The sequence below is a fragment of the Capra hircus genome, chromosome 7 (genome assembly GCF_001704415.2).
Source record: "Capra hircus breed San Clemente chromosome 7, ASM170441v1, whole genome shotgun sequence".
NCBI classification, from domain to species: Eukaryota; Metazoa; Chordata; class Mammalia; order Artiodactyla; family Bovidae; genus Capra; species Capra hircus.
Window position 1 is genome coordinate 49,106,376 of NC_030814.1, and position 21,642 is coordinate 49,128,017.

The 21,642-nt window shown below is 39.7% G+C and overlaps 1 protein-coding gene across 8 annotated transcripts in view; it reads right to left on the reverse strand.

Annotated features, from left to right (window-relative positions):
• Positions 1–21,642, reverse strand: part of SLC26A2 (solute carrier family 26 member 2) — a 29,996-nt gene that overhangs the window by 2,733 nt on the left and 5,621 nt on the right. For 7 of the 8 annotated variants that reach the window (XM_005683163.3, XM_005683160.3, XM_013965688.2 and 4 more), the window contains 3 exons: positions 16,019–16,198; positions 13,576–14,284; positions 5,430–12,095 (listed from right to left, as the gene is read on the reverse strand). In XM_005683163.3, coding sequence (XP_005683220.2) covers positions 10,575–12,095; positions 13,576–14,259 — 2,205 coding nt within the window. In that variant the 5' untranslated portion in view covers positions 14,260–14,284; positions 16,019–16,198 and the 3' untranslated portion in view covers positions 5,430–10,574. Of the gene's footprint in view, positions 1–5,429; positions 12,096–13,575; positions 14,285–16,018; positions 16,199–21,642 lie in introns of those variants that run through there. The other variant, XR_001918291.1, reaches the window with a different exon arrangement.

Below are 21,642 nucleotides of genomic sequence, written 5' to 3' on the forward strand. Positions count from 1 at the left end.
ACCAGAGTCATCTTTCTTTTAGCCCTTCTTGAAGACTCCAGCGCCTGTTCCACCTTTCTCTCCCTCAACTCCTCAGCACTGCTGTCTCTATCATTCAGTTAAGCACTTAAATGTTTGGTCAACATTCTTAAATGTTTGTCAACATCACTTAAATGTTTGTCAACATACAGTAGCCAGACTGTAAGCTTCATGAGAGCAGGAACCTCTGCCTTTGTAACCGTAAAGGTGCCTAGCACTGTTCTGGGAACATCAGTAAACATCAGTAGGCACATCAGTAAACACTGGTGTATAAATTAATGTCAAGTAATGTCAAAGCCACCTTATTTTTAAGGCTGCAAGAAGCACTGATCTTACTAGAAAATTATTTGGAGATAAGATAGGGCTGCTATCTATTTTAAAAGGACTTGCAAAATTTTTCCATGAGTCATCGTTCAAATATTATTCCAGTCCAGGTTACAATCAATTCTTTGATTATGAAGAATTCTAACACAGAATTAAACCTATTTCCTTGCACAGAAAGTCACTGCTGGAATCTCCATTTCTGTAAGATAAGACTTTAGTGTGAAAGGCTTTGTCTCAGTGCTTTGTATATAGTAATATTCAGTAAGTATGTGCTTAAACGTGCTCTTTGAAAAAAGAAATCCCACATTCTTGACTCATTTAACATATCATATGAATTATATCCAAGCAGATGGAAATCAGACCCAGGAGAGCTTTTGCAGTCTGGTTTATGTCAGGTGAAACTTGGCTCCTCTTGGATATTGGGGGTTTTTGTTGCTGTTGTTGTTTTGCTTTCTGCAATGTGGGATCTTAGTTCCCTCACCAGGGATCAAACCTGTACCCCCGCAGTGAAAGCACAGTTTAAACCACTGGACCACCTGTAAAGTCCCCAAATTAGAGGGTTTTGACACTGTTTTAAACTAAAAAAGGTTGATGCTATCCCTCCTTGGTCTGCTGTCTTCATCAGGCCCTCTCTGGCTTCTCTCTGACTTTCTGCTCCCTCCAACCCCACTTGAGGATATAGTTTTGTCCCACCTGACCAATCCATTTTGTAAACCACCATTCTGGGATTACGGACCTACCTCAATTGTCCTGTCATGAGGATAAAAAAGTGTACCTGTAAATGCTGTCTGTTGTCATCACTTGCTTCCCAAGTGGCGCAGTGGTAAAAAATCCACCTGCCAATATGGGAGGCACAGGAGATGCAGGTTCGATCTTTGGGTCAGGAAGATCCCCTGGAGTAGGAAATGGCAACCTGCTCCAGTATTCTTGCCTGGAAAGTTCCATGGACAGAGCCTGGCAGGCTACAGCCCACGGGGTCACAAAGAGTCGGACACAACTGAGCGTGCACACACACACACATTGTCATTACTATCCACCCAATTTGGAACCTAACCATCTAGAGGCAAGGACCTGCCTTACCACTAAAATATCTTGGGGTTCAGTGTTCCAGAACCACCCAACCTGAGCAATAGATAAAACTCAATGAGTTGTCTTTGCCCTATTCCTATGAAGGGCTCTTTCATTAAAAAGGAAGAAAGCTAAGGGACTTCCCTGGTGGTCCAGTGGCTAAGACACCATGCTCCCAATGCAGGGGGCCAGGGTTCGGTCCCTGATAGGGGAACTAGATCTCACATGCTGCAACTAAGACCTCAAGCAGCCAAATAAGTATTTTAAAAATTGATGTGTAAAAGAAGAAAGCTAAGACTTATTGACTGCATATTTATGTCAAACATTGTGTCACTTCTTATCATTTAATCTTTCCAACAAATCATAATACCAAAGGATAGATAGTTATCTTCGAATTGGGATGTGGTAGAGGGCTACCAAGGGGTAGCTCAGTTGGTAAAGAATCTTCCTGCAATGCAGGAGACCCTGGTTCGATTCCTGGGTCAGGCAGTTCCTCTGGAGAAGGGATAGGCTACCCACTGTAGTATTCTTGGGCTTCCCTTGTGGCTCAGAATCTGCCCGCAATGCAGGAGACCTGAGTTCGATCCCAAAGTTGGGAAGATCCCCTGGAGAAGGAAAAGGCTACCCACTCCAGTATTCTGGCCTGGAGAATTCCATGAGCTGTAGTCAATGGGGTCACAATGAGTGACATAAATGAGCAACTTCACTCACTCACTCAGAGCATATTCCTGCCACCAGAGGGCAGAGGTGGGCTACATGAGGGAGACAGTTCAGACAATGGAAGAAATTAGGAATTTCTTGGAATTTCTCTGACATAGCAGAGACTGAGAAAGTAGAGGAGGAAAGGGAGAGGAGACACAGGATGTGGGACTTGATCAAGCAACTGATTTAGAAATACTATAGCTTGAGCTTCCCTGGTGGCTCAGTGGTAAAGAATCTGCCTGCCAATGCAGAAGACACGAGTTCGATCCCTGGTCCAGGAACATCCCACATGCCAAGGAGCTACTACTAAGCCCATGTGCCACACAGCTACTGAGCCTGTGCTGCAGAGCCCTTGCACTGCAACTACTGAAGCCTGTGTGTCCTAAAGCCCATGCTCCGTGACGAGAAGCCACAGCAATGAGAGGCCTGCATACTGCAACTAGAGCAGCCCCCAATGTCCACAACTAGAGAAGTGCAGCAAAGAAGACCCACCACAGCCAAAAATAAATAAAATTATTTTTAAAAAAGAAATAACTGTACCTCAGACTACCCAATCCACCCCGTTGTACACATTTATCCCTTCAACTATTGATAACCACATGCCACATAATTGACTCTGGGCAGATAATTGACTCTGCAAATAAGCCAGTGTTAGAGAAATAGTCACCCATCAATATATCCATGCTTTCAATAATCACTGAAATGTTGCACCTTATGAAATACCCACTGCTGACCTGAAAGGCACAGAGAAGGAATTAAGTTCATGACCCTCCCCTCAAGCAGTCCAGGAAGCAGAGGATATCAATGAAAGGGGAAAAATAATAATAGAGTTGTAAAGGCCATTTTAGAGAATAATCAGAGAATTTACAGAAGTACAGAGATAGAGCCCAAAGGAGCCCCTGCATGAGAAGAGAAATTCAATAGGAATTGTTGCTAAGAGCCAGGGACATTTAATATGAAGTGTCTGAAGAAAAGAGTAGGGAGTTGTGTATATGGGGCTGGGAAGCAATCCCTGGCAGAAGGAACAGCCTTCTATAAAAAGGCCTGAGTATTTAAAAAATGGCCCATTTGGGAACAGCTAAGGTTAACGTCTGTCTAGTCAAGGCTATGATTTTTCCAGTGGTCATGTATGGATGTGAGAGTTGGACTGTGCAGGAGGCTGAGCGCCAAAGAATTGATGCTTTTGAACTGTGGTGTTGGAGAAGACTCTTGAGAGTCCCTTGGACTGCAAGGAGATCCAACCAGTCCATTCTGAAGGAGATCAACCCGGGGATTTCTTTGGAAGGAATAATGCTAAAGCTGAAACTCCAGTACTTTGGCCACCTCATGAGAAGAGTTGACTCATTGGGAAAGACTCTGATGCTGGGAGGGATTGGGGGCAGGAGGAAAATGGGACGACAGAAGATGAGATGGCTGGATGGCATCACTGACTCGATGGACGTGAGTCTGAGTGAACTCCGGGAGATGGTGATGAACAGGGAGGCCTGGCGTGCTGCGATTCACGGGGTCGCAAAGAGTCAGACACCGCTGAGCGACTGAACTGAACTGAACTGAACTGAAGGTTAGAGGTAGGGATGTCAAGCAAAGGATGTGTGGTAGGACAAGTGACTGGAGATGCAAACAAGAACATAGTTTTTAAGGTCCTCTTGGCTAAAGCATTAATTCTGAACTTAACCCTAAAAACACTGGAGAACCACTTACAAGTGTCAAACTTCATTTTTGTAGAAACTGAGAACTAATGTAAAGGCTGAGCTGCAAAGATAAGGTAAACTAGTTAGGCTGTGACATCATCCCAAAGAGAAATGATACACATTGAGGGCAAGGAAGAGGTGTTGGACTTCAAAGACTCTTGTCAGGTAGATGGCTTTGGTGTGAGAGATGAAGAGGAATCTTCTAGAATTTCCTAGGATTCTGGCTTGAGTACCTAGCTCATGCCATAATCAAGAAAGGTTAAACAGGAGGTGCTTGGAGATATATTGCTTATGAGATGCCCGTGGGATCCAGGTTGAACTGTCCAGGAATAGCTGTGGAGATTTATACACAGACAGACATGCTGGTTAGTGTTTAGAAATGTCAGGCTAGAAATTATGTTTGGCTGGCATTCGCATACATGTAATAAGGGGATTAAAGCCATAAATGTGGGTACAGTCATCTGGGGAGAGCTTACAATGCAAGGTGTTTATGATATGAGGGTCCATGAACCAGCCTTTTTCTATAATCGTCTGTGTATACATGCACATGTGGCATTTCTCCAAGAAGAGCCATACTTGAATCAGTTACAATGGATCTGGAAATTCAAACTTTAAGCAGTAGTGCTATATGAGGAGAAACAAGGCCAAGGACACAAGCAGTGAAAGGACCGACAGGACAGCAGAGCCCTCCAAGCTGGTTAGAGGAGATGCTAGAGAATGAGTGTGAGGCACTGCAGGGGCTCTGGATCCTAGATGCTGCGTGCAGATGGAGTGAGGGCACACTCCTTCACCCAGTGGGGTAGGTACGAGCTTAGGAGCAGAATGCCCAGGGCTACCAAAGCACTGCCAAAGGAACACTGAAAACTGTCCTTAACCCCATACACACACTCCTACTTCTTCTCCACAGCTGAGAGGCAGACGAGGGGGGACATTCCAAGAGGCTCTCAGCAGGTATGGGGAGGGGATGGTGGTACCAATTTGTCCTTACCAAGTGGTATGTGCTCCAGTTAGGAACTGCACTCCCACTTCTCTCACTTAGTTGGTATAAGGTGTTAGCTGCAATCTCAGGAGGAAAATGTGCTTCAAAATTCAGTGTTAGTGTATACTATCATGTAAGAATCGAATCGCCAGTCTATGTCTGACGCAGGATACAGCATGCTTGGGGCTGGTGCATGGGGATGACCCAGAGAGATGTTATGGGGAGGGAGGTGGGAGGGGGGTTCATGTTTGGGAACGCATGTAAGAATTAAAGATTTTAAAATTAAAAAAGAAAAAAATTCAGTGTTAGGACAGGAGTAAAACATAAGCCAGATTTGAGTTTTCTGATTTCAACACAGTAATGATCAGGAGTCATGCAACATAAGAACTGGCAGACTCTTTGAGCAATCCAGTCCTCTTCCCCTACTTCACTGATAGAAAACGTGAGTCCCCAAAGGGGACTCAGGACCCCAAAGCAAAAAGGAAAGAACTAGGCTTTTTTATGCTTTAAGATTTTCTGTAAGGACAAATACTTTTGTCTGGTGGGAAAAATGACTAAATCACACTCCAATGTAAAGAAATGGTATTTTAAAATTCACTGGTGACCTAAATGTGCTTAGTTAGAAACACTTCCCTCTTGCACTTGAATAATTTATACACAGTAATATTTTATTAGCATAACAATTTATTAGCAAACAAATGACACCTCTAGATCTCAACACATACAGGATCTTATTAATAATCATCACAAACAGATCCCAGAAGAAAAGGAGCTGCTATTAACCAATTCCCCCCCTCTCTTGAAATAGGCTGTAATCCATCAATAACTCATCCTCAATCCATGGAGGATTAAGCATAATTTATGTGGAGTAGCATCAGCGCACTTGTTTTGTTTAAACAGATATACATACATGGTATAAAACACATTCCCAAAAGTCATTAGCCTTGAATAAACTGGAAAAAAAAAAAAGCAGTATACTGTTTTAGTGAATAGACAAGACTCAGAATTTAAGTTCATTCAGCTCTAATCCTAATATTGTCTTGATTTGTATACCAAACTGAAAGGAGACCAAAAAAGGTAGCATTTTATATAGATTGGTTTGTTCACACTAATTTGATGAATCATGGCAGCACCAGAACTCAAATAGTAACTCCAACTGATTTGAATTGAAAAGGCAAGAGCAGTTTCATTCCAAGTAATTTTTTAGGGATGGGGATTGGGGTGTGGGAAGAAAACTTTCCTAAAATAAGTTTCTTTAAACTGCAGTTAGAGATCCTTTGTGCCTAAGGATGCTTGTCTGTTTGCCTAGTAAAAACCCTTTGTTAGAAATTCTGTCATTGGTATTTTTAGTAAGATTACAATTATTTGGCCAATTTCAGAGTCATAATTCAGGTCCAAGAAAGGTTATTCAAAGTTCCAATGTAGATTTATAAAGGTGGTGGCTCCAATGTAGGCATCTAGTGTCCTTCATTATTCCAGTTTTCATAATTTAATATCTCCTTCCAATTTTACATCACTAGGAGAAAAATACACACCAGAAAAAAGTCTACTATTTGGTATAATGCTTATTTTACTTTCCTAACTGTATTAACATGTTTACTTTAAAATTTCAAGTGCAAAACACTTGTTTAAAAAATAGTCCTTGTCAAGAAAAAAATTACCTTATAGAAATAAATTTCCCTCACTTATACGTTTAAATTCTCCATTTTAAAGTTACTAACATCTTTTTTAAAAACCTAAAATCGTATATAGTATTTCAAAACTATTTTACTTTAATAATGATAATAGGCTATGATAATAAACTAGTTGGTATATTATTTTGGCCTACTGCATAATTTTCATTCTTGTTATTAGCACTTGAATGATTCCATTCATGATTTCTAAAATCTTTATACCACAAGAAAAAAAAAAGCCTAATTAGTTCATAGCCTAAAAGCTTTCTAGATCTAATTTCTTCCTTTTCACAGTCCTTAAAGCACAGTTTCAAATAAGGCATCCACTAGAACAGATAAAACAGTAGAGGAAAAAAAGAGAAACATCAAAGAACAGAAAAATTAAAAGTCTGAATCCTATCGATTGGATTCTTACCTTGTCACTGTGCAATCATCCCTTGAGCAGAACAGGGGTGTCCTTGTTTGCCTCAGTTGCCTGCCTTCCCACTCAGACATCAGTCCAGGTTCAGCTTAGGCCCTCCATAAAGCACCTCCAAGTGCTGCCGTGTGTTACTAGAAGAGTTAGCATATAGCCCACCTACTGGATTTAGTATTTAAGTCCCAGCACCTGGCCCGCGCCCTAAACATAGGTCCTCAGGAAGTATCTGAGGTACTGTCTACGTTGATGTTATGGCTCATCTATAGGAATACATAGAGGAAAACAAGAACGTGACTATGGAGCACAAAGCTTGAATTTATCGTTATAACCTCTAGCTTTAAGTTTCCAAAAAATTCACTACAACCCTGTTCTCACTTTTATATTAAGCTCAGGGCTAACACCATGTTCTTAAGTGACAAATTACTAACAGAATACCCCTGCAGAGAATTATTTTTCTTGTTAAAATGTGGTCATAACATTAGAATAGTCTGATGAACTCATCTAATATACTGACAGTTTAAAGATCACCATTTACCATGCTATAAATTTACCAGTAAATTTGGCTTCAGTGTCTACTGATGTTTAAAAGCTATTTCAGTTTATCCAAATTTTGTTTTCCTTTGCTCCTTAAAAAAGTTAACTAGACATCTTTCAGTTTTACTGATATCAGAGGCTACAGTCACTCAATCTAGAGTATCTACAGTAGGTCAACCCTGGCTTTGGCCTCAACCTTGGCTACCGGCTCTTTCACTTTGGCGAATCTGTGCACTCCCCTTCTAGAAGCAGAATCCAGTTCTGAGTCTGCTCTCAAACTAAGCTGTGGCTCTTAATCCTGGTCTCCCTTCTTATAGACAGTCATGTCTGAAGCTAACCAGGGGTTGAATCCTATTCATCTGAGGCCCTCATCTCCCTTGCTTGGTCAGAGATCATCTTTTTAATAGTCTATTCCCTTCACCTCTCTCTTGAATGTTACCCTTTGACTCTAGGTGAACTCTACCCCTCTGGGTGTATGAGTTTTAACCATCAAGAGTGTACATATATTTCAATTAAATTACCATTTTAAGATATTCAGAATTTTGTACATTCATCAATAAGCAATACAAATATGCGTCAGTTAGACTCTAAAGTTCAGAGTAAGCAAGACATTTTTGTGTCAATAAAGTGTGTAAAATATCACCTCATCAACTAAATCAACCAAACCTTTGAGCAAGAAAGCAGATTCCTTTGGCTTTGGTTATAGGCTTGATTCCTTTAAATACCAGCAATCAAAAAATCTTAACATGAAAGTACAGGCAGATTTCAATCCAAGCAGACAAGGTAAGATTTAAATTCTAGTGTATCTTCAGTATTTTTACAAATGGCTTCCAAAAGTAGAATCTCTTGTTCAGTCGGGTAGGTAGGAGAAAAGCAAACCAGAACACAGATTCAAGAATCTGCTACTTGCATAAAGTTCCAGAACTGTTTATATCTACATTTTGGGCAGAAATGGGAGGTAAAGGTCAAAGCCTGTCATTCTGTTCTTTTAAGAGATTTTCTAAATTCTTTGGAATCTTTTCTTTTCTAATTCCCCCGTGGTAAGGTCTGCTAAATTATAAAGTCATCTTGAACAGGTACTCATTACTCTGTCACATGGCATTAGGTATTTACCACGATCTGGACTCAAACTTGGCTCGGGTAAGGTACAAGACCGGGTTGAAAACAAATGACAACCAAGATACTTTGATTTTACTATTCCTTTTCGTCTAAGACTAGAAAGACAGAGCAAATATTTGCTACAAACAATAAACAAGAGAGACACAAATACAAACAGCAGTTAACATTTCTGCAATTCAAGACTTAAGTTCTAAAAGGATGTCAAAACTCTAAGGACACTATTACATTTAATCATGATGTCAATCACCTCACAGAGAGAAATCTAGCTCCTGAGAAACTGCTTTGTTTTAATGATAGAAAGGTGTTTTTCATGTAAACTGATGGGCAGAGCTCTATCAGAAAATCAACACTTGCAGTTTATGGAGCCAACAAGAAAGATGTTTAAAAGTCTCCCACTTCTGTAGATGTGTTATAGTTTGTTTCTCATAAACACATTGTTTAGAATGTAGGAATGGGTTAAAAATGATTTTGCACTTTTGTAGTTTTTATCTCGTTTGTTTAAAATGGTGTGCTAAATGTTTCAGTCTCATATAAACCATTTTCCTAATCCTAAGTTTGGAAAATCTGTTTTTTTCCCTCACCCATAAAGGTCCAGATACAGAACTATAAGCTTTCAAGGTTGGACATACTTTTCCAAAGGAAATATTTCTGTACCACAACTAGTGACCAGGTATGATAAATAGTACATCCCCAGAACCTGGGTTGTATGAATATGATGCTTCTAAATCCTTTTACACAATAGTTTTAGGTGGCCCATAAAGCAAAAAGTGGTCACTGTCTCAGTGTTTATTATACATCAACAGGGTGCATAGCGGTAAGCATTAGCTTTGTTTTCACTAAAACATCTATAATTACTGATGTTCTTTTGGAAGCATTCTGTCACTTCTGTGCATTTTTCTCCATTGGTCACAATAAATTTTTTCTTACAGAGTAAAAATGAATAGCAGCTTCTCAAACATGAGAAAGACTGTCAATTCCCAGCTGACTTGCTAAACATGGGAAGGAAAGAAAAATTCACTACTAAATAAACAGATTTTTAAAGGAAGCTGTCAATCATTCCTTTTTTGCAATCTGTCCGGAACAGTTTGCCTCAAGGTCACTTAAAAAGCTACATGAAATTGCCAAGTCAGCACTGTGCCTTTTCTCTGGCAAACTTGTCAATCACTGGCAATCAGACATAGAGGTTTAGAACAGATTCCATGGGAAACACACTACATGAAAGTTAAAACAGAGCTTAATTAATACTCAGAAACAAGGACAGACAGGAATCACAGAAAAGACAGGGAGGATTCTCACTATGTTGACTGGCATGAAGAGCTCTTTTCTCACCTACTTACCCTAAACAAAAAGGCTGACTGAAAACATCAAATGTATCACACCACAAGCGTTCTGTATAATGTGGGACTGGCTGCTAGGGTTTCACAAACCTGCTCTGCCATCGGACTCCTGATAAGACTGTGCCAGAGAGGAACGATACTTTCCTGTAAAAAGCCAGAGATCCGACTGCCATCTGGAGAGCAAAGACAGGGGATAGAGAAGCTCAAGTAAGAACAAGCTTGTCTAGTTACTACCCTGCACTCCAGAAGCTTCTTGACTTGCTGTTACAAGAGAAGACATACATTCTTTCCCTACTTCCTTTCTCCTCTCTCTCCAAAGAGCCATGCCAAACAGGCTCCAGCTCCTCTCATATACATGCCAGCTTTACCCCTTTACCTCCTGAAGAAGCAAAAGTTCAGATGCCTATCTCCTAAAACAGGATGGTAATTAAGTTTGGGGCTACTTTACAGTTCAACAGATATTTAATTCCAAGAATATCCCATATTTGAGAGAAAACTTAAAACCACATTTTCTTTTTTTGATTCTGCCTAACTAAAAGCTCTGCTCCATTTGTGTATTTACAAAGGCCATCAACTTCAAAGGAAGAATTCTGCTTAGCCTCAAGGTTAAAATTTCTTGTGTGCAGCAATTTCCAGTTCCACAGTATAAAATGCTACACACTTGAATTTTAACCTATTGGCTAGATGGGATTCTTCCTTCCATCTACCTTCTCAATCACTGGAAAAACTTGGACCATTGGGAACATATCTCTCTTTTTGATTCTGAGAGTCTTCTGCAAAAGTCATGGCTTCATATACACTATAAAAGAGAAGGTTTTCTTCATCCTTTTTGCAGTACTCTCCCCTGGCCAGGGAGTCCCTCACAGAGGGATTGCATTGAGCCAGCAGAACCTGGATGCCAATAGCTTCATAATCTCTGCGAACTTCTTTCAGTGTATGGATCCCTGCTGTATCTAAAAACTGTATTGCACTACAGTCAATCACTATTGTATGGAACTCTAAGGGATCATGGGAAAGTTGCACTGAAACTTCGTCCTGGATTCCACTGAGTGTTACCGTTTCCCTTTTGATCTTTTTCTTTGCTGCCTTCCTCTGAGCTGCTTTTACTAAGACTGGATTGAGAGTTTTTTTGTATAAGACAGATTTAAAATATTCTTTGTTTACATAGTAGAGAGGGGCCACAAAGCGGAAAATCTTGATGCCTGACTTGGCCTGAAGGTTCTTGTAGGCAGACATGGACTCAAAGACTTCAGAATCTTCCACCAAGCCAAGCAATGAAGCCTTTGGCTTCTGAGTGCGGAGGATAACACAAAACATAGAAAAACAAACCCCAGTAAGCAGGCCTATTTCAGTACTGATCAATGCAGAGGACAGCATAGTAACAAACCAGATAACTGTGTCCATTCTGCTAATCCTCCACATCTGGGGCAGATCCTTAAATTTACATAGGGCTCCCCGGAGATTTACAATAGTGATCACACCAAGCACACTTTTCTGCAGGGAGAAGAACAAAGGAGCTATGACCAAGAGGACCAACAAAAGAACCAGAGCTGTCATCACACCAGAAACCTGAGTTTGACAGCCTGTGGATTCCTTCACCAGTGTCTTTGCAAGAGCTGCGCTAGTAGTAAAGCTGTGGAAGAAGGAAGGGATGATATTGCAAAAGCCGATAGCGTACATTTCCTGATTAGCTTTGACTGTGTAGCCATGTTTCTTGGCAAACATCTCAGAAAGTGATACAGTGATAGCAAACCCAATGATAGCAATAGCTATTGCATCTACAGCCACTCTAGGAATTAAGTTCCAGTCAGGTGCTTTGGGTGGCATAAACCCAGTGGGAATATGCCCAGCAATACTGGTGCCATATTTCTCAAAGAGTTTTCCAAAATGAGAGGCTAATGTGGCTGCCACAACAACAAAGAGTTCAACAGGAATCGGTGCCTTAAGCTTGGACTTGAAGCGCTCATTGAGTTCTTTGGTTGGCAAAAGAACCAAAAGGCACAAAAGGCTGGTGATGAGATCACAGATATTGGTCTTATGGATGTTTCTGAAGATATGTATCCAAGTAGTGATAAGTGATCCCACTCCACCACTCCGAGGAAGGCTGAGTCCAAGGAGGTACTTGACTTGAGATGTAAGAATAGTGAAGGAGGCACCAGTGACAAACCCACCCAGCAAGGCATCGGAGAGGTAGACTGAGACAAAGCCCACTTGAAAGAAGCCCATCGCTACCTGGAAGAAAGGATATACAAGTGTTAAAGATCAATGGAAAAGACCTTATAAATCCTATATTCCCCTAGTATTTTTTTGTGTGGAGAAACTCTACTTGAGCACTACAGAATGTCACAGCTAGAAACAAAAACACAATCATTTATCAATTCTCTCACTTTACAAAGAGAGAGCTCATTTTACTGACACTCAGAGGCCTGAACAAGTTGCCCAAGGTCACAGTGTTACTAACTAGCCCAGACAAGAAGTCAGGATTCCTACATTCTTGTTCAATGTTTCTTAAACTTGAATAAGGTTCAGATTGCTTTGAAAAAGAAAAAGTCTCCCAAGGATCTGTGAGAAATCATAAGGATGCAAATTGGAAAAATTCTAACTTAAAAAACATTTATTTTTCTTTAAATCACGTATCATTACTGTAAAAGTTTTTACTGATAAAACAAAAAACTAGATTCACATCAAAATGGAATCACACTTTAAAAATGATTATAGAACTCTCTTTAATCTAACTTCAAACTGAGAAACAATTTTCAGCTTGTGTACATGTGGTTATGCCACACTGCCTTCCATGTTAATTCTACATCCTCAAATATACAGTATTTTATTTCTTTTTCCTCTTCCCAATTAATTCTTCCTCAAAATTCTATTGTACCCTTTCTCATTCTTGGTGAGGCATACTAATGAAAAAGCAAAAATGAACTCTGAGGACACAGCTCTTCTGTTCACCAGCCTCTTCTCCCTCCCCTCCTACCCAGGCACCTAATAGAGTAAGCTACTCTTCTGCGTCCCATATTGGTTCTAAATGTCTCTAACAGAGAAAAGGGTTAATGCTGGCACTGACTCCTGAATGCCAAAAGGCACAGGCATGATGATAATGGCAGATCAGTGGATTCTGTGGAGACCCAAGAACTTCATTTCTAATCCTTCTCCTGGATGACAGTATGAAATAGAGGTCCCCAACTTGTTTCCTCCGCAACAGTCCGAGAAAACTACAAACTTTAGTGAGAGTCACCGACTAGAGCAGCAATTCTAAAAGAAAGGGGGAAGTCGCCTACAGTTTAAAAAACTTGCACTCTTCCTCTCCCAACCCCAGTAACCTTCTTGCCTGTTAGTGCTGACTCTGCCAATAACCAACCACAAGTAACTTCAAGCAAATCTGATAGTTCTTGATATACAAAATTAAGAAGTTGAACTAGGTGGTCTGAGGTCCCTTTCTGGTCTAAATTTTTACAACCAAATAATTAAATTCTGGCTGACTGACATTCACTAGTTAAAAGGCAGGCTGAAGTTGAGAAAATAGAAGCAGCCTTATCTTGCTTGCAGAGTCAAACCAGTGTTTAAATTTTGGCACTACCTCTTCCATATCCTGTGCACTCAATAAATGACAGCTTTAATTATTATGATTGCTAAGATCCCTGACAGAACTAAGACTTCACGTATAGTGATTTCTTTGCCAGAAAGAATCACTTATTCCATCATTTCTTACCTGATAAACTCCAGCCACAAAGGTTACAGTGCTGCCAACTGTAATTGCATAGCAACTTCTGTCACATGTCTTGTTTGACATCTGGTTTACTAATGAGCTCTCATTTGAAGCGGCATGGACAGTGTCATAGCCAGCTATGTATAGTTCTCGGTCAACTACTTCACCAATCATAAGGCACAGTATTCCAAAAATGCCCACAGAGATGTGACGGGAGGTACCCAAAATGAAATAAATGACGCTGGCAAAAAAAGATGTGTACAGACCATAGATAGGTTCTTGGCCAGCCAAGAGAGAATAAGCAATGGATTGGGGCACCAATAAGATGCCCACAATCAAGCCAGACATCATATCTCCTAAAATGTTTTTCTTCAGATCATATTTTGGGAGCCACTGCAAAACAGGAAGGAAACCAAAAATGGTATTTTTGGCTTTGGTTGAACTACACTGGCAACTCTTCTCTAGTTTTTTGATAACAAACTTCTTGAAGTTATTATCTGATTTCTCTTGAGGCTCCAAATGGATCCTAGGGTGTCTAAAAAAATTACTGGACTCAAACTGCCAGAAGTCATTACGTGATTCCTCTTCATGCTCCACATGGATCCCAGATGGAGCTCTGTACTGGTCATTTCCTTTAACTGAGTCCTTGGGTGAAAGGTCATTTTGCTCTTCATTTTTCAAAGACATTTCTGGAGACAGATGTTTCAGCCTCCTATTCCAGAGAAAACAGCAGGGTTAACTTATTATCTAATTCTCAGTACTCACGTATTTTAATAGTCCTACTTGTCATGGATGAGAGTTAAGAGGAGTTCAATTTGGGGGTAGGTATCTTTCATTCCCGTTCCTTAGTTGAGCCTCATTTGTCTTGACCCAGGAAAGAAGAATCAGACCGTAAACAACCAAGTTAAAGCAAACAACTTACAGAGTACAGGGCTTCCTGAAAGTATAAACTATCAAGGATTCTTCTCCACCTCTGCTGGTACCTTATGCAGATTTTCCCTTCAGAAACAGTATCAGGGTAGCCTGTCTCCTCCTTTCTACCTGCTACTAACTATCTTACTTTCAGGTTTTCTACTCCGAGGAATTCTGCAAAAGAGGTTCTGGTCTCAAACCTTGACATCTACCTTACCTGCGAAAGTCCTTGAAACAAGAAAGATGACTGATTTTTTTTTAGAGGTGGGGCCCTTTTAAAATAACCTACTAGCTGTTGAAAATAAACAGAAAGGAAATGTGAGTGACAGAGTAAACTTAAATGTTCTGGGAAATTAAAAAAAAAAAAAAAGGACAGGATGCCTTTGGATCTTTGAACAACATATTCTAGTTTGGTAGAAAAGAAGAGAGTCAAGTTGATAAGGGACTGTTGAAGGAAACAAACCACCAGCATGGGGTGGACTGATGGGGCAAGTGTCTGACACACGCTCTGAAAGGTTTTGGTCTATTCATTCTACTTCGTTTTAGTATAGAGTCACATCTGTCCTGTGTGCAGGATCTATAAACATGCAAAGACAGATTTGCTTTACTATTCCAGGTACATACTCTGAAACATTAGCTGAATGGAGGACTGATGGTGCCCAACATGTCAACTTGGAGGGCAATCCAGGTGACCCTGCATCTCTGGGTCCTAAAGCACAAAACCAGTGCCATACGACCTGTCACTAAAAACTATAGGAAAACAAAAAAGGTAGAAACAAGTAAACAGAGAGGAGGGATGACAACAACAAGAAAAAATAAATCTTATAGTAAAAGAGAAGGAAAAAGAAACAAGCCTTCAGAGGAACAGAGTGTCAACTGGCAAATACTTCACAAATCAGTGTCTTTGTGTTAGCTGTTTGCTTAGCTTAGAATGGCCATCCAACTCTCACCTATCAAGATCCTAACCATTTTAAAAATCCAGTTAAAAATTCTTTCTCTTCTTCAAAGCACTGACCAATCTTCCTCAGCCCAAATGGATCTTAATCAACTGGCACTTCACAGCTGAATTACAGTACTAACCACATTCTTATATTAAGGAAGAGTCTCCTCAGCTCCTGGGGGAAGACATCTTGTTCATCTTTGTAATCATCAACAATGTACAGTAACTGTGAGAGAGCAGGCTTACAAAATGTTTGAATGAAGGAAAGAATAAATGAATAAACAAATTTATGAGTGTGGCCAGTAAGAGGTAAAATAATATTAAATAAAGGACTCAGGGAGTTTTCCATTTCAGAACTGACAAAAAGATAGGCCCTTGTGAGGTTCCATAAGCCTAATATTGCCAAGACGCCATAATCCAGGACCCATGACCCATTCAAGAACATAGTATTTGTAAAAGCAACCCACATTGATTTTGTTTAGGATAAAAGGACTATAGCTGGTCATCCCACTGAACAAGAGTAAAATAACAGTTACATTGATGGTCTTGTTAAATAAACAAGGAAGAATAGAACAGATTTAAATGACTACTTACCCTGAGCAAGTCAATCAGATTGATGAAAACACACAGCAGCTCTTCATTCCTCAATGCAACTGGTCCATAACTTTCTTCCCACTTTCTACTTTCAGGCCAAGCTTGCTTGAGTGCATTCCCTATGTCATTCTATTTTGGAATAGCTCTTAGTGATTTCTGGGTCAGAAGGCTTTTCCAAACCTAAGGTATGCAAAAGAGGCATAAGAAAAACTAATAAAATTCAACTCTTGCCCTATATGACAGCTAGCTGGAAAGGAAAAGGTAAAAATTAATACTAGAAGTGTGACAGAGTAAGGAAATTGTAAGGAAGAACTGAGATGATATACGAAAAGTGAGAAACACAGTAACAGAGATAATGAATGCCTCTGACAGGACCATCAGACCTGACAAAGCAAAAGAAAGAATTGATGAAATTGAAGATAGGTCGACAGAAATTACCCAAACTAAAACAGAGAAAAACAGAATTTAAAAAAATCAAAACCAATAAGAGAACATTCAAGAGTGGTGGGGTGTAATAAATAACCAAATTTATGCATAATTAGAATCTCAAAAGGGGAAGACATAGAGTGGGTAGAAGGAATATTTGAAGACATAATAGTCAAGAATCTTCCAAAATTAATGACAGACACCAAACTACAGATCCAAGAATCTCAGAGGATACTAAGAAGGACAAATATAAAACGAAACCAAACAACACAGCACCACACACCTACAGAGATCGTATTCAAACTGCTGAAAACAAAGATAAAGATAAAATTCTGAAGACAGCCAAAGGAAGGGGGAAAAAAAACATGCTAAATATAGGAACAAAGACACGAATTACAGCAGACTTCTCTTTGGAAACCACATAAGCCAGAAGATGCAGTGATACTTTTATCACAGAAATATAACTGTTAACCCAGAAAAAAAAACATTTTTTGAAGGATGAAAAAGAAATAAAAACTTTCTCAGACATACATGAAGAGAATTTATTGCCAGCAGACCAGCACTACTACTGCTACTACACACACATACACCAGACAAAAACTCAGGTGAGCACAATACACAACAAAGAAAGAAAGTCTAGAAAATGGAACAAATGAAAACAAAATTTATTTTTAATTAGAACTCTTTAATTGCTTTAAAAGATAACTTCCGAAAGCAAAAATAGAAATGCATTTTGTTTATAGCATATGCAAAATAAAAAGCATAAGAGTACAGATTACGGTAGGCAGAATTAAGAATTCTAAGATTTTGTACTATATATGAAGTAGTACAATACTATGAAGGAAGATGTATACTGTAAACTCAAGGGTAAATACTAAATTTTTTAAGATATAAATAATAAGCTACTTGTGGAGATAGCATAGAATTGTAAAAAATTCTCAATTAACCCAAATGAAAAATGAGACCCAAAACAGACAGAACACATTGAAAATAGCTAGTAAGATGGTAGGATTTAATTCAAACATATAAAAAAATCACATTAAGTGTGAATAGTCTAGACATACCAATTAAATAGATTGCCAGATAAGATTTTAAAAAGACCCAATTATATGCTGTCTATAAGAAACCCACTTTAAATATAAAGATACAGACTATAATCAAGTGAAATGACTTACAGTAATTAAAACATATAGCTTGTTAAGTAACTTAACCAGATAATAAAATCCAGATTTTAAGACTCTAAGAATAGCTCATTTTTTGAGCATGTTACTATCCGTGTCACGAATTAGTATTCTTTAGCCTCACTTATCTCTAAACACTTTGAAATTCAGGTACCCTACAGATCCCAGTTGCACCCACCTGCTACCCAGAATGACCTAGCACTGACGCCAACAAACTTGTGTCCAGCTCTCCTTTCTCTATAGCCATGGCTGTGGTCCTTTCCCATCGGCAGCTCTCAAAAACTGAGGTGGAGCTAAAACAGGTATTCACTCACAAGCAGTCCTAGAAGTGGAACTGACTTAGCCATCAGTTTGAATCCAAAAACTATCTACAGTCTTTTACTGATCCTAGTCACCCTCTAGAATCCTTCACAAAACTACTTTTTCCCCTTTTTTCAAGCCTATTTTAAACCCTCCCCCAAAAAAACTACATTAAAAATTATCTTAAACTAAATTGTAGGTATGACCTCCGTATGAATTAAGCTCCTTAAGAGCAAGTTCCATTCTGGTTCATCTCTGTATCCCCTACTGTGTCCAAGTGTATGCTTCCCCAAACATAATGAAATGAAAATATTTGCTAAATAAATAGCTGAAACACAGAAAAGGTAGTATGCAAAGCAGTATTTATTTTCAGGTGGAAATATCTACTGTGGAACACATTTTTCAAGTATCCTTTTTTTGCACAAAAATCCTGTCATTCCCTCAAACCTGTTACTGCTTAATTATAGTATTCACCAACTGCTTCATGAAAATTAAGAAGTTACAGTGTTTATCCTGAAATATAGTTGATAGCCAGACCCCCATTTTTAAAAAGTTGGAATACCTACTATATATTCCATGAAATTTAATAAAATAGGGTTCTTCTGTACCATCCAGGATAATCTTTCCCTTTATCTACATTGATGTTTGAGAGTGAGGGATAAAAAAGGCTCAAAAGGAAAACGCTTGAACCTTTCACATTATCTTACAGGAACTGGAGAAAAATAACCAACAAAATATTTGAAAAATACATTTACACATTCATATATTAAAGTATAATGGCAGTTCAGGCAACACAGAAAGAACATTTCTGTACTTCCTTCTTTGATCAGGCACATCAAGTTGTGACTACTTAGTTCTCTTTTCCTGGTGATGAAACAGCAGCCCTGGCACTGTTTTCCGTGTGAATTACTGATTCTGGGAAAGATTGAGGGCAGGAGGAGAAGGAGGCAACAGAGGGTGAGATAGCTGGATGGCAACACAGACTCAGTGGACATGAATCTGAGCAAACTCCGGGAGAAGTGAAGGACAGGCAAGCCTAGGTGCTGCAGACCATGGGGTCGCACAGAGTCAGACACAACTGAGCGACTGAACAACAACAGACAGCACTGAACGAAAAGGGAGGGACGTCCCTTCCATGTGAGCCTGACAGCAGTCGGCCAGCTTCTTTTTGGAATTTTGCAGATATAAGAGAAACAGTGTCTACTTTTTGGTTAGTAATTATAGCAAATTTTAACCAATAGTGTATATAAGACAGTTTTGCAATTTGTGAAATTGAAATGCCTTTTTGGAAGGCAATAGTCTTCAGAGACTGGTAAAGTCTCCCTCTGAAGCATAATGGTTCCATATTCATGCTTTGCTCTACTGTACTTTAGACTCTAACTGTATATTAGACAACTCCCTGTTAAATACACTCGAAGCTGCCAACTACTATGATCAGAGCATCTAAGCAGGGAAGAAATCTGCAAGAGATGAACAGTTTAGCAAGGCTTCAAGGGAACAACGTACCTACCTGGGCTCTGAAGTCTGGGTCAGAAATGAAAGAATGAAGACTTGGGAAATGGATGAGGGAGAAGAAAACACAAACAACAATAGTTCTGGGGTTGGAGGGAAAGAATGAGAAATTAGTATGATACGTTTAAACCACCAGGTGCATATGGAAGATCAGTGAGAGAGAAAGCGGCAAAGGTACTGAGGGGCAAAGGTATTGTGGGGCCTCGGTATGCCAGGTAAGAAAGGCAGACTTTCACGTGCAGACAGTGCACAAGCCCTGAAGGTTTTTGAGAAAATCACTTACTGTATCACTCATTTGATAATAATTATCTGTTATCTCGTTACATCTTCTAGTCTTTTATGCTATTTAATTCTTTTTCAACTCAGTAATTAGTATTTTACTTTTCTGCCCTTTATGAATAAAAAGTAGTTTTAAGATTATTTTAAAACAAAAAAACTAAACCGTAAACAGGTAAAACCAAGACAGAGTCTCCATTTACACAGTTCCATCTGATCCTCTAGCTCGCTGTTGTCGGATAAGTTCAGGGAAGATCATGACATTGTACAGCCTGGGAAGCTAAAAGGATGAGCTAAAGCTTTTGTATCCAGCTCCATCCCATCCATGGGTGCCTACAACCAGGATGGCTCAGCCCTGGCCACTGATCCAGCCCTCTGCCGCAGACTAAGAAGTTCAAATACTATGAGATGAAAATTCAGACCCATCTTTGTTCTGTGGGCCTGCACCCCTGCTTGCTCCACAAATGTTCCTAAGTGTCAACAGCCTTCCAAGGATGGGCTGGTTAACTTTCTATGTGAGCTCCTAGAGACTGAGTACGGGTCTCCTCATCTACTCCAAGCTAACCACTGTGCTACACATAGTGCATCAGAACCTAGACTACAAATCTAGGGGTCGGTTTTGCTTTTGTTTACCCCCCACATACCCTTCCCCCCCACCCCCTCATCTGCTCTACCTTAAATATATCCATCCTCTCCCCACTGTCCAAAGTATCTGGAATCCAGTCACTTCTTACTTCCCTCCACCATCAGATCTCAACTGGGCTACTCCAACAGCTAATAATATCTAAACCCTGTCCAACTCTCCAACCTCATTTCCTACTGGCCTTCTTGCTGTTACTGGAACATGCCAAACACATGCCAAGTTGACTCCCTTAAGGTCTCTGCACTTGCTCATCTTCTCTGCCTGGAACAAACACACACTCAGATCTTGCAGGCCTTTTCTCATTCTTCAGGCCTCATTTCCATATAATGGCCTTCCTTGACCACACCAAATAATACTGCCACTCCTCTCAAAAATCCTTATCTGGCTTTATTTTCTTCACAGCACTTTCATAGACTTTTGCAATTATATTGTGCATTTATACTTTTAAAAATTATTATTTAGTCTTTTTCATACCTACTGTATCCCCAGTAAGAACACACAGTAGCACATAGTAGGAGATCAATAAATTCATATGAAAATGGATAAGAAACCCAGTTTCTACCCACAATTAGTGGGTTAAGACAGATTTATAAACAGATAAACTATAACACTCTAAGTGCCATAACAGAGGTTTGCCATACTCTGAGATAGAGAATAGGCTGAAGGTCAATGTGAGGAAGTTGCAAAGTAGGTAAGAAAAGAAAAGAAACTCAGGCAAGTGGAAGGTCCCAGAAAAATCCAAGACCCAGAAAAAAGTCACCTAGCTTGCCAGATTTCTGGAGTGAAACTGCAGAAGGTAAGACTGGAGTGCAAGACAGGTCCTTATATAATCCCAAGAAGCCTGGACTTCATCCTGTAAGCTATGGCAGACAAAGACATAAACTCCAAGACAGGGCAGGAAAGGAGGTTTGATGTTTCAGAGGTGCAACTAGACAAAAGATGATGCTTGTAGGAAATGGACACATCTAAGATGAATTCTGAGGTGGACCACAGAAAAGGATAGTACATGGGACTATCGAGGAGAGAATGGAAAGACAGGAAGCAACAAAAAGGTTGCCTTATATTTCATAGGTTTGAGATTTTTAGATATCCAAATGAGGATATCCAGTAAGCAATTAGGAATGGGCATTTTGGGGACTTTCCTGGTGGTTCAGTGGTTAGGACTCTGGCCTTCCACTACAGGGATCGTGCATTTGATCCCTGGTCAGGGAACTAAGATCACACATGCTGCATGGTGTGGCAAAAAAAAAGAAACAAGAAAGTAAGCAAGAAAAAAAGAAAGCAAG